At 44.3% G+C, this 14,006-nt stretch overlaps 1 protein-coding gene across 2 annotated transcripts in view; it reads left to right on the forward strand.

Annotated features, from left to right (window-relative positions):
- Positions 1 to 12,887, forward strand: part of MNT (MAX network transcriptional repressor) — a 61,158-nt gene extending 48,271 nt beyond the window's left edge. For both annotated transcript variants that reach the window (XM_019545568.1, XM_019545569.1), the window contains 2 exons: positions 5,435 to 5,627; positions 8,449 to 12,887. In XM_019545568.1, coding sequence (XP_019401113.1) covers positions 5,435 to 5,627; positions 8,449 to 9,164 — 909 coding nt within the window. In that variant the 3' untranslated portion in view covers positions 9,165 to 12,887. The remainder of the gene's footprint in view (positions 1 to 5,434; positions 5,628 to 8,448) is intronic.
- The last annotated feature ends 1,119 nt before the right edge of the window (positions 12,888 to 14,006 follow it).

Below are 14,006 nucleotides of genomic sequence, written 5' to 3' on the forward strand. Positions count from 1 at the left end.
CAGCAACCAAGAGAGTGTCTGGTGACTGTTGCTAGGGGGTTGCTTTCCTTCTGGTAATTAATGTTTGTAACTAATTAAAGCCCAAGCTGCCACCCTGTCTCACCCGGTGTCATGCTCCCCCTATGGCTCGATTTTTGCGCTCGCAGAAGGCAAGGAAATCCAGTCCAAGCCCGGATTCTGGTGACGTGCACAGGAAGGGCCCTGAGACTGCGTGGAACGATTTTTTGAAAGCTAATCAGCTCTGCTCTCTCCTTTCGCTCCTCCCGCCATGCAGCTAATCACATGGACATATCTTCGGAGAGTGATTATGCATAGGGAAGGGCAGGTCTTGTAGGTTTATGAGTAATTTTAGCGCCAGCCTTTCCTCCGTTTACCGAGATCACAGATGCTGCCCCGTTCGTGGGGGTACGATTCCAGCAGAGGTACTCTTGTACATCTGAGAATAGCTTGCCCTTCCCCACCAGTCTTCTCCACTGCATAGAAATCAGAGCACAGCTACATTTGTATAAAGTGCTGCACAGTTTTGTAGTGCTCCCACAACAACCCACCCACAAGCTTCAGAAGAATGGGCTTCAGGATCAACGCATGAATTTTAAACTCCTGTTGCCTTGTCTGGATTTAAATGAGGTCTCCGAAGATAGAGATCAGAGCCGAACTACGGTCAGGAGCACTGGCCTCTTTTATCTGAATCTATAGTATTCAGAGAACTTGCAACCTGCCTACACATTATTATTTTGGCCCCTTCTTTTGCTACCCACGTCAAAAGGTCTGTCGGCAAGTTTCATTATAAACCTCTGACATTAGAGGATTCTTTTATTTTCTGGATTTAAATAAAATAAAAATAGGGTAAAAGAATTTTCCCTTTGGAGTGAAATGGTTAATTTTCTGCAGAGTGTTTACACTGGACTAAATCCAGCTGTAGCACAAAGCAAATGCAACCCCCATTGCAGTCGCTGGCCCCCACTTACACCCATGCTGAATTTGTCCTGGCAGTACAAATCAGGTTGATGCAGTTGCTCGCAACCAGATTCAAACAAGGGCTTTGGTGCTTATGTCCAAAGCTGTGATCCAGTACCCCCCATCCCATGGCTGCCTCGCCTTGGAGGTGGCATGAGACCCCTCTCCTTTTAACCTGAACGCGCCAGGGGTGCCTGGGGTTCTGCGTTGTGTACGTTCCCACAACCCTTCCAGTCTGATCAGCCAGGCACCTGGCTCTTGCCTAAGCCCCACCGGGGTCTACTACAACCTAGACAGAGTGGAGCTTGCTTCCTGTGCTGGGGTGAGTGTGCTCTGGTGCATGTGGGTTTTTTTTTTCCAATTTGGTTTCAGTATTTCTCCTGGAATGCCCGGTGTGATCTATCCCTTCTACTTTAGGAGTGCTTTGTAGTGGGGTGAAGCTGGGCAACTAGTTAATACTTGTAACTGTGCTTATTTCTTTTTACCATGTAAAAAGGTTCCTTCCATACTGGTTTCTCTTCTCTATGACCCTATCCCTGCTACATTGGGAGCAGCAAGCTGATCGCCTACCTGGTGATAATTTCATACGTTCATAGTCGGGTTTTCCCTGGGCACTGGATTGGTATGGCAGCTGTGCCCACCGCCTGTGCGTGTTCCCCTCCCATTGAGGCTTCAGGCAGCAGATTTTTCTGGTCATAACTCCATCAGCTGGACCCCACAAGTGACACACCTGAAATATTTCTTGTTATGGTGCCTCTTGGGCATCTGCCCTTGGCCTTGATCCCTCTTCAAACACTAATTGGAGAGGTGAGATGAGGCTGATGTTTGGAGCTGCTTAGGGACACCTATTGATTTAAAGTGCAGGTGCTCAATCCCTGGCTGACAGGAAATGTCCGGCCCCCACCGTTATGTCATTTGACCCACAAGGCTCCCCACGAGTCTGAAAATTGGGCAGCAAGTGTACAGGGCCACACGGGAGTGGTGTGGGCTCCAGGGCGCAATCCTGGTGTACGGGGGCCAGCCAAAGCTGCACGGGGCCAGATCCAGGCGTGCCGGGCCAGTCAGAGACAGCATGGGGCACAGACTGGGCGTGCAGGGCCTGATCCGGCCAGCAGATCCACTCATGGGGCCAAAGGATTGAGCACTATTGGTCTAAAGCAATTTTGCAGCAGAACAAGGAGTTCCTTCAGACTGGGATGGGGGGAGGGAAGTAAAAAGGACTATCCAGGTTCATGCTGTTGGTTAGACATTATAATTACGCTGTGAAGGTCCTGCACTGGCTCCTTTGCTGTTTCATCAGCTTAAGTTCTATGTATTTTGTGTGTGCTCTGCCTCCGTGATTCATTTGCTGATGTCCTTATGGGAGGCTCTTTCATGTCAGCATTTGCCACGCACGTACAGTCAGTGTTCTGGCATTTCACTTAGGAAATCAGCGGGGTGGAAGCGCTGTGCTGGGAAGGGTCTGACTTTCACATTCCACAGGAATCAGATTTAAAATTCAGTGCTTCTTGGTTCTTAATTTCTGTGTGTTGTCAGAGCTGCGGGTGAGGGAGAGGAGGAAAGAGAGAAGGCAGCAGCCGGGTTTAGTTTGTTCGAAAGGAATATGCTTCATTAGCACTGTAAACTTAATCACATTCGGGTTCAAGGGTTTGGGTTAAATTGGCCATATCTGAATGCGTTTATGTCAGAGAGCCTGGACACAATTCTTTTTTGTTCTTTTTCTCATTTACAGTCACTCTTTTACCCTTCCCTATCATAGGCCAGGATTTTCCCAGATAAAGTAAACGTTTGGATAGTAAAAAAGCAGTTTTTAGTAGCAATCGTGCTCTGTATCCTGAAGGCCCCAAACTATATGCAAACAGCATCTCCTAATACACAGCTAACTTACAAGAAAGGAGCATCAACCACCTGGTTCAAAAATCCCACCAGCACTTTAGGGAAGGGAAAACTTGGACTCTGGGACAAACACCTCTCTTATGAGAAATGCAGAGGGAGCGTCAGGGTTCATTGAGAGCAGATGTGAACTTGGATTGTTACGGTCTCCTCTCATGTACAGTAAACCACGTGGAATATGATCTGTCTGCCTCGCAAGGTCTGCTGAAATGTAAACCTTATAGTATGGGGGAGTTTTAAGTGTGCCACTGTCCCTTTGAAGCAAAGACCTCTGCTGTGAGATAACCCCTTGGTCAGTATGTCACTGACCTGTATATTACAGTGTCGCTTGTCTGACCTTGCGGCTGTCGTTCCTCCAGTGGACCCATCAAAAGCAGAATATAGACCAGAGCAAGATAGTCCCAGATCCCAGTAACACAGCAGATACAAATTACTGCCTAGAAGGGGGCGGGGGCTGGACCCAATGATCTGCAAGGTCCCTTCCAGCCCCCAACAATCTATGAATCTATTTGAGATTTCTGTGCATTGGCCATTAGTCATTTCACTGTAGGACTCTTTAAGACCTGATTTTGACAGATTCTGAATTCTGGAGTTAAAGGAAGTGGTGGGTACTTGTCTGGATTTGGACACTAGAGAGCCTGTCTTCCTACCCTAACTTGGCACCAGTCAGAGGCAGTCTAGCTTGTTTCATAGTTGCTTTGGATCATATACTATGAGCATCAGCCAGTAAGGAATTTCTCCATCTCCCACATGCAGCCCTGCACAGTTGCCCAGGTGTGTCTTGGGATGCTTTCGTGTTGCTCCGGAGCATCCAGCGGGAGAAGTTGCCAGACCCATGGAGCTGACTTGCCGGTTTGGATGTTTCCTCTGTCAGGGCAGATCTTTACACTCAAAGCTGTGCTTTTAGAAAGCTTTACATCCAGCTGGCAGCTGTGGGCACTGTGTGCTGTGGCGTGGGCATTTGGAAGAAATGTCTTGCACAATAAGTCCCATTTTATTGCTTCTCCATATTACACTCGATGGTTCAGTGCCACCTGTGCTACGTTGCATTTGAGCATGATTCTCCCCAGTTTGGGTTGTACATTCAATGGCATTGGGTCAGTTCAAAAGGAATACAGAAATGGAAGCGTCAGCAAAGGATCAGTAGGTGAGTTTTGCAGGCCATGTTTTGTCTCACCTCCTAGGAAATAGTGTGGCAATCTGTTAACTGGTGATGTGCGCCTCGAGTAAGCGCCTTATCTAGCAGAATCACAAGTAGCTGGTTCTTTTCAGGAGTTGGACCTATATTTTCACTGGGACAGCAGGTGACCCTGACTTTCACAGAGGTTTCCTTTTACTGTGGAAATTGAACAGGCCCTTGCTGAATGAGCAGAGGTCAAGGAAATTCTAGCCCTATGTAGGCTTTGGGGTTCGATTTTTAGAAATGACTAGGTATTTGGAGGCAGGGGTGTTTTGCAGCCAGTATTAGACACTTGAAAGGGATCAGGTTTTCAAAGGATGGACGCTCAATGCTTCCTGAACTTCAGAGCCATTTAAGGCATCACAGGTTGGACGTTGAAACATGGAAGCATGTGAAATCACTAGTCGTCAAATTCTTGGCCATAGTCCTGATATTAGATGCAAAATGTTTTAGTGACGGTAATTTATCCTGTATAAGGATATATTCAGTATAAGGGTGTGTCTGTCAATCTGAGGACTTTGCACTAATTCCTGTCGCACATCTTCCATAGTCTCTGATTTTCCTCCCTTTCTGAGATAGAACCTACCTCCTCTCTCTTCTTCTTCTCTCCTGGAGTTTTCTGCTGGTTAATTAATTTGTTTGATTTGTTCTAAGTTGTTGTATATTTTCTTTAGTTCTTATTCTCATTATGGTTTTTTCAAAGCAGCACCTCACAGTATTTCCAAAAAAGGACCAGACTTTGGATTCACTCAGTCTACTTAGGAAAATTATTCCATGTCTGGATCTCCTTCTCAGCTCTTTCCTCAAAAGTTTTTGTGGTTCCCGTTGTCCCAGCAGAGCGCAGCTGTTTCGACAGCTCACAGATAGAAATGCAGTCTTTAATGTGGCCAGAGCTTGTTCCAGACTGGATAGTCTGTAGCTCAGAGATGTTGGCACAGGCACCATTGTTTATTCTGACATAAGACTATTAAGAATTTCAAAATGAAAAAAACCCATTAAACCTTGGTTTAGGAACAAAAACGCACTCAAGCTTTATTACTCAGGCCTGTGGATATATTGGGTCCCATTTGGATGTAACAAAAGCAGGTACAATTCTAGTGATATCCATGCAGTTGCACCTCCCTGCATCTGGTCTACTTGTGCCCCATTAAGCACTTTGTGTGTGGAGCTGCGCTCATATGCGAGGATTAGCATTGTTCTTACTACAGGAGAGTTTCCATAGGATTGACTAGGCAAACCTTCTACTTTTCTTAGTCACTTCAATCCCTCTCCTTTTCTGTATGGTTTCAAAGGCATACAAAGAATGATAAAGAAAACCATCAGAGGGAAAAGGGAGCGTCCTGCTTACACTGGATCATGGTTTGATTTGTTCTCCTTACGTTACTTTCTTTATCCTATCCTCAGACTTTAAAGAGAAAGGAGAAGGAATATGAACATGAGATGGAGCGGCTGGCAAGAGAAAAGATTGCTACCCAGCAGCGACTGGCAGAACTGAAGAACGAGTTGAGCCAATGGATGGACATCTTGGAAATCGATAGAATTATTCGGCAAACAGTTCAGCCAGAGGATGACCAGGCATCTACCTCGACTGCATCAGGTACCGTTACCTCCTCCATGGCCACTGCCAGATACATACACATTTGAGAGTAAAACCATATGGAACAACCATTTTCCCCCACTTTTTGCCTCAGATCCCTGAACCTGGTGCGAGGTGATGAAACCTCCATTTGGCACCACAAAAGTTTTTCAAGCCATCCCCCATTTGGGCTTTGTAACAGGGCCTAACAAGTTGCAGCATGTTAGCTTGGTCTGCACTTTTTAAATTAAATTCTTCCCAGCACAGTTCAACGCTATCAGCAAAATTACTTTCACTGCCAAGTGGGTACATCCACATTACTTTGCTTAAAACCTCTGTTGCATTTACGGGGGGTTTCCAAAGCAAGAGCAGCTGTGTTTTGTAAATGATGCTGGAGGATTCAGATGTGGTTCTGGGACAAGCTTCCCCATTCTAGGGTTGAAGGGTTGTATCATGCATGCAAGCCTGCCATCTGGTTTGTAATTGTGTTAAAGTGCATTAGGTATTTCAGGCCTCTCCAGGAGGAACCTGGAAATTGAAATAAATAGGACTTTTTCACGCATATTAACAGGTAGGTAATCTTTACAAAGCCAGGCTAGCATGGTACATCCAAGTCCTGTGTTTGGAAGTTGGACTCAGCACTTAGGTTTGAATCAAACTGGCCTGGCGATAAGAGCCAGATGACCTGAGTTCTGGTCCATTGGACAAGCTACTTAGGCCCAAATTCTAAAACCATCCTCTGATTTTGGGTGCCCAATTTAACCTCCTTGCACCTGGGAGCTCCTGTTGACTTGGGTGGAACTGTGAACAGCACTTCTGTAAACCAAGCAAAAGGCATGTGGTTTGAGTATCCAAAGTCAGAGGACTCATTTGAAAATGATTTTCCTTAGCTCGTTGCTTTGCAATAGTAATTCTTGTCCAGCTTTAGAAGGGGCAGCAATAATTTTGCCTGAAAAGTGCTAGGTAAGTACACAATGCTGCTGTTTATATGTGGTGGTTTGTACATTAGGCCTGCAATTTAGGCATCCTCCTGAGACTTAGAACAATTCAGCTCCCTGCCTTCCAACCTCAGTTCTTACGACACACATCCCTGCTTGTTAGAACTGACTGGCTCTGGGAAGCAGATGTAAGGGAAAGGTCCCGCTATGTAGAAAAAAGTCTTTAGAAGAGAGCAGGATAGAGGAAGAAGTCACCGGAGCACTGGAACAGTTCAGTGAACTTTAACATGGGCTGAGAAGGACCTGTAGTGAAGATTAAATGATTCCTTTGGAAGCAAAGCCTTTTCACACACACCATTCCCTTCGACAAATGTATCAGTAAGAGGGGCCCTCTTTTTGCCTTACTTCCAATCTGCTGTATGAAGAGTAGACAGTTCATGGATGTGACATGCTTTTGCAGAGATCCGTGGGGATAAACAGCCTGTAATAATATGTAACAGTTCCTTCAAAGAGCTGAGCAATCCACTCAAGACACTGCATGCGGGTGATACAGCAGCAGCCAGAAGGGGAAAACCTGAGTTTGCCAATTTTGTTTTGGTTCTTGTATTATCACCATAATATCTAAGCATCAACAGACTTAGAAGTGAGACTGATGGAAGTTAGGAGTGAAACGCAATGAAAGGAAGTGTCACCCTACATCTCTTCCACTAAAATCTGCAGGGAAGGATCTCTTAAAGCAACCCAGCATAAGAGTAAAAGCAGGGTGTAGGAAAGGGAAAGCTCTTCCCTGGTTTCCTCAAGCTTCTGCGTCTTCTAAGATATTCCAGCACTGTGGCATGGCTGTTTTTAGAGCAAGCAAGGCAAGTCAAGGTCCTGGTTTCAGAGGGTAACCACTTTTCTGCACTGACTGAGCAATTTGGTGACTAGAGCAGTTTCCCTTATTCCAAAGCCAGACTGGGGTGAGGCAATCTCATTGCCTTATTTCCCCACCACTGTTTGCTTCCTAATCTGAGTGGAAGGGGAGGTGCCACCCACAGAATGACTTGGCAGGGAAGTCACTAGTTCCAGTTAGTAAGGTCTGTTTATACCAAAAAAAGTTTGTCAATGTAGGGTTTGCCCCAGTTCTGTAATCTGGGGTGTGTAGCCCTGACTTCCTTTTCTTTCCAACCATCCTTTCCCTGGGTTTCTGTGAAGTTGAAATGTTCATCCTTTGCAAACTGAGAACCAAGTACTGTCCTTGTCCCCCGTCAACAGATTCCTTCACTCACTTGACATCTTTATGGCATCACTCTTACTTGGCGCTTCTCAAAGGCAGGTTTTGCACTTCTGTACAACCCCTCCTTTGGGAACTGGGCTCTGAGTGGGTTGGGGGAGCCAGTGATTGCCAGCATTGTGTAGGCTGCTGGCTTGTTTCCCCACCCTCAGTCAGGAAGGACCGACACGTCTCCAGACCCTCTTTTGGATCCATCCCTCAGAGCGCAGTCTGTTTAATTCAGTTGAAGACTCATGAGGTAACACAGCACAAAAGCGACTCCCTTCACCAGTGCAAGGCTTCTGAGGACCAGATGCCTTTCTCACTGCTCCAGGATCACTGCCCTTCCCTTCCCCAGTTGAGCTCTCTTGGTTCTTGGTAGGCACTGCTTGACTCCTTTCCTGCTGGGTCTGCTAATCAGATAGGACTGGCTGACCCCACACCTTTTCAGGAAGCAGACCAACCTGTTACAAGCTGGTGAGGCCTCTATTAGAAAAGGGAGGCATTGAATTTGGCTGTGCAGCACCTTCACGCTTTAAATCGGTGACTGCCTTGCTGATATAATCCATTCCTCCCTTTTGTGCGAACCTGGTTGATCAGATTCAGCCTCTGCATTCTCTTTACCGGAGCTTCTTCCTTTCGTTTTTTCCAGAAGGTGAAGACAACATTGATGAAGACATGGAAGATGACAGGCCAGTGAACTCATTACCAAAACTAACCCAGCGCCAGCACCCCGAGCTCCTGAAAGCCGTCCCTTCAAATGCTGCTTCACATCACCCAGCGGTTTTGCCTCAGCACCTGTCTATACAGCAAAAACAAACCCCACCCCATGCGCAACCTCCCATCCAGACCCAGGCACTGGTCCAGCCGCAGGCGATTGTCCCTGCACAGACTCACATCGTGGCGGCCTCAACAGTGCAATCGACTGTTATCGCCCACACGGCCACCACCCATGCTTCAGTCATACAGACTGTCAACCATGTGATTCAGGGTCCACAGACCAAGCACATTGCTCACATTGCACCTTCCACGTCCAGCCCTGTACAACTTACCACTGCTGCTCAGCCTATTGGCCACATCACTGTGCACCCGGCTACCATAAATCACATGACCCACCTTGGCCAGCAGTTACCCATATATCCTCAACCCGTGGCTGTCAGCCAACCGGTTGTGAGTCATATCGCTCACACTATTTCTCACCAGCAAGTAAATGGAACCACAAACCTAGGCCAGCCAGCGGTGATGACCAAGCCTGCTGTAGGAACCCAAGTTGTCCACCATCAACAGTTAGTTGGGCAAACAGTCCTAAACCCGGTAACTATGGTCACCATGCCGTCATTCCCAGTGAGCACACTGAAGCTGGCCTAGAGCAGGAAGCCCTTTGGTAAAAGTCTTTGGCGGGCAGCCTGTCCCGAAACTCCATACATTCCAACCACGTCTGATTCCAAGGAAGAGAAGTGCAGAAACTCTGTGAAAACAGGAAGAGAAACACACATGAGGTTGGGAGTGTCACGTCCATCTTTAACCCTTCAGTATCCAACCTGGCAGTGGTAATGAAAAACAGGGCTTCTCTGCACTTGAATTTTGCTAATCAGAGAAAACTTTAATGACAGTTGTTCATGGTGATTTTTTTTTCCTTTTATGTGTAATCAGTGAAATATGAATATGATGTTCTTAAGACTTTAATTTTCCCCTTACATGTGTTGCTTCTTTGTAGAATAAAAAAAAATGCTGATCTCATTACTAAGACACTGCGTAGAATGATAAAAAAGTAATAGAAGTCTATATTTATATATATGTGTGTATATATATGTACCTGCTCATAGCTACATATATGTATATATACATATATATATATACATGAAAAAATATAACATTGAAGAAGGCTTCTGGTAAGGATGATTATTTGCTGGATTATTAGACAACTTCAAATTCATTTTTGGAGGAAGAAGGCAGAGTGTACTCTTTAAACAAGGAACTTTAAAGACAGATGGTTTGGTGGACCAGGGTACAAATAAATGATACTAACAACTATAGTAAACAATGTTAAAGGTATTTCCCTTCAGCATATTACATTTCAAAAAACCATCTAAGATCACTGTGACTTGTTATGGCATTTTAAGGAAATTCTCTGTCCTGTCTAATAAAAGGAAAAAGAATACACAACTGGACTTCATTTGTTGGAATTTCATAAATGACTCGCTTTTAGTTACGTTGAAATAATACTTATTTTTTTTTATTTCAACAGTTTAAAATATGTATTGTTTCAATTTTTGTTTTGCTAACGCAATAATTGATTTTGCAGAACTCTCTCTGCACGGCTCTATTTCAGGATTCCTCATACCAGTTCCATTTCCTAAAAGCATTTTGACTGAGGCAGTGATTTCAAGCTCGCAGCTTTGCAATATAGTTCACTGGTCTGGTGGAATGGAACCTGGGACAAGGAAGCTGATGGAAAATAAGTTGATTTTTTTTTTTTCCTTCTTGAACTGACCACATTTTAGTGCAGGATAGCGAACGGATTAGAAAAGGGATAAATGCGCATGTGGAGTGCTCCGAAGCTCGAGTGCTTTTGAGAGCTTTTTCTTTAAAAAAAAAAAAAAGAAATGAAATTTAGTTTTGTATAGGATAACAGTATATTCCATTAAATCAGTATGTATAACCTCACAGTGTGTCTTTACACAATACAGTGAAACCTGCACTAAAGAGCAACCCTCTCTTATCTTAAGTCACCATCTTCTGTTCCATCTTTTTTGATGGCTGTGTCTGATCCTACCACGTTCTCATTCCCTTTGGTGATGCAAGGATTTTTGGCTGGTTCTCGCCAGACTCTTGGGAGGTTGTTTAAGACACGTTTCATTGTTTATTGTTTGAATCTTCTGTTCCTTGTCCCATTTCTCCATGTTGTATTACAACTAACGTTCTCCTTTTTCCACTCTTTGATCCTGTAATCCTAACACAGGCAAAACTCCCACTGCAGCCAATGGAAATTTTGCTTGGGTCAGGACAAGAGGATGGTCCATATGCTAGCATATGCCACTCCATACATGTTACTGGCTCGAAGCAGTTCATAGTGGGCAGTAAAAGTGCAGTAAGGCCAAGTTCCTCTAGAAACGACTCCAACCCAGATTAGACTGTGAGGAGCTTGTCGACCGGTTGCGGTTTCTGCAGAGTTACAGGACAACCTTCAGCCTCCTGACCACTGTATGGGTTGAATCTGTTTCTGAGTAGAGATTTTCTGTAGGAGACATCCTTTTGTCCATACTTGCTCAGAACTCCCACTGACTTCAGTGGGAGTTCTCCCTGAATGAGGACGGCTAGAATTGACTTTCTGGCAGCATAATATTCTCAACGGTACAGTTGGATAGGTTTGATTGAAAAATCTAGCCAATTTTTGTTCTTGTCCACTTTTATCCTTGATACTTAAGAGGCAGGAGTTGCTGCCAGTAGGGTCCAGAACAGTTTCCCTTGCCAGTGTAGACAAGGGTATTTCTCCTAAGAATTGTGTGAGACCCATGTTTATAAAACTAAGCCTGAAGTGAGGGGCTGTCTAGAGCACAATCAGTAGGGAACAAAAATCTGTTTGCACTTGCATGGGAAATGGTGTTCACTCCAGCCTGTGTTGCTAGCACAGTTTCCATAGCATAGTGGACAGATCTTAAAGTGAATTATTCCCTATCCCCAAAGCACCTTTAAACAAATTTATTCCCTTTCACTTCTAATGCACTGTAAGCATTGTAGGGAAAACAGATTTGCTACAGGTTTATTTTCTCTTTTACAAATCCGGGGGTTTTCTCAATAAGGTTGTATTTTTTTTATGTGAGCTGGAGCCTTGATTGACCTCAGTGGAGATCAGAGCTACATGGCAGGAGAGCTGCTGTTCATCAGAGATGCTTGAAAGCACTGGATCATTGTGGCAGAGTTGTCTGCCTTTTTAGGAGTAACTGCCTAACTTCATGTCCTGTATATGGGGGGAACATAGAAAAGAGCTTTCACTGTTTTCATCTCATGCATCCCCATAGGATAACAAAGGCAAACTGGAGAGCCCCATCTGAAAAAGTGTTTCCCTTTTCAAAAGACAGAAAACTCAGATCTGGGCCCCCAAACTCATTTGTCTCTAGTTATGATGATGGCATATACAAATGACTGGCTAGGGACCTGTGGAGGGTACCGCATGCCATCAGCGGTAGCTGAAGGCAATGGGATTTGAAGGCACCAGCACCCAACTGGGGTAGACTCATAGTTACGCATGTTTGCAGAAAATGGCAGTAATTGCACATGCAAACTTTACTGCTCTTTCACATGCTTTTTCGCTTGTGGACCTACTCCTCCTTTGCTGAGAAATTTGACCCCAGATGGTGTCCCGAGAGTCTTTCTTCTCAGAGGCCCTGGATGACTAAGACTGAAGTAGAAACAGGTACTCCTAAAAACATCGGCAACTTTTCTACAATATTTTCTAGAAGAAAAGTGTAGATGGTGCAGAACTCCCTGGTTCATTTGACGCTGGGGAGGGAACGTCCTTGTGAGTTCTTCAGTCCTTTATTGAACAGACACATCTTCTTGCTGACCGCAGAATCTTCTTCTCCTCCTGTGTCCAAATTAAAGTATAAATGGTGCCATTGAGGATGGTAACAGGATGGATCTCCTGTGTGAAACCTCTTTCACTGATGTTAATAAGCTCCAGCACAAGAAAGGCTCCTTCCACTTAGCCAGGCTTCAGCCAGTCTGTTAGCCTAGAAATCTTGGACCATCCCTCTTCTAACTGATGTTCTCCAAAGCGATCAAAGATACTTTTTTTTTTTTTGAATCATCAAACTTCTTTCTGTTCTTTGGGGGGAAAAAAAAACAGACCACAAGTCTTCTCTCCTCACCTCTGTCATTCCTATTCAGAAACTTCAGATTTATTCTAATACTTCTTAGAAATCATGTTCAGTACTGTATAACAAGGGGCACTTTAGAAATGTCTCTCCTCCTTTGATATGTGTGTTTTCCCTATGGAGAAAGCTATATATATAAATATATATATAAATATATATATATATCTGTACACTTTGGGATACAGAAGATCAAGTTGTCCCAAAAAAAAAAAAATCAATAAATATGAAGTTTACAAGAAACCTCTTCTGTTGTTGAATAATATTAGTTACTGGTAATCCTACCACAGAGAAAATAGCCAAAATGGGTTTCCTGGGTAGTACTTTCGAGCAGACTGTCGCTGTCATTTAGGGCCTGCTTCAAAGCTCATGTAAGCTGGTAAAAACACTTTAATTGATTTCCGTGAGCTTTGGATTGGGCATTTAAATTGCTGTGTTTCTGGACTTTGCAGGGTGTATGTTAGCCTTGGTACATGTCTACCACTATCTGCAGTGTAGGATATTCTCCGAGGCTTGGTCTACACTTGAACGTTTTCTCAGCATAGCTGCATTGGTTAGAAATGTGGGAAAAAACACACCACAACTGTTGTGGCTCTGCCCACAGGAACTGTAGTGTGGCTGCAGTTATACCAGCAAAAAGTCATTTTTGATCCATGGTGTATTTCTGTTTGGTGACCTGGTTTAAACTGTACTGGGAAAAGAATTCTTGCCGGTAGAAGGTACATCTCCACTGGGCAGGTGTGCTGACATAGCTTTGCTGGATTAGCTGTGCTCACGGTTCGTGTGTAAGTGCAGGTACCCCCCTAGGTAAGCTACCAACAGTCTGAATGTCAGTCATTTCCAGTCCCTTACTTCAAGCTAATTTCTAAAATTAACCTGCTGGATAAACTGCATCTAATTATAAACAATAAGGAATAAAATCAAACTAGGTCTTTAAAAAGCATACTTACTAAACAGGAAGCTCTTTTAGGTGACCCTTTAAATATGAGGCATGGTCCTGACCTCCCCTAGATGTAAATGGAGAGTAATTTCCTAGATGTCAATGGAGTTACATCAACATGAGATTAGCCTCTTGTTGAAGAAGCCAAAATTTCTGTCACCCAATATAGTGTCTCATGTTTAAAGGAGATCAGGCTGTTATTCCCAGATTTCCTTGTGTATGCGTATATGTGGTTTGAAAGCATTTTACATCCACTTCGCACACATTGCATGGGTCTGAATGGTGACCCAAAGTGCAACATTTTGGAGGATCAAGCCTGTCATCTCTGAGCTTTCTATCCATGTGCGTGAATTAACTAATGTTTTACATCATGATTCAAAACTGGTTAAATACACA

Source organism: Crocodylus porosus, unplaced genomic scaffold, assembly GCF_001723895.1.
Source record: "Crocodylus porosus isolate Cpor-Errol unplaced genomic scaffold, CroPor_comp1, whole genome shotgun sequence".
NCBI lineage: Eukaryota > Metazoa > Chordata > Crocodylia > Crocodylidae > Crocodylus > Crocodylus porosus.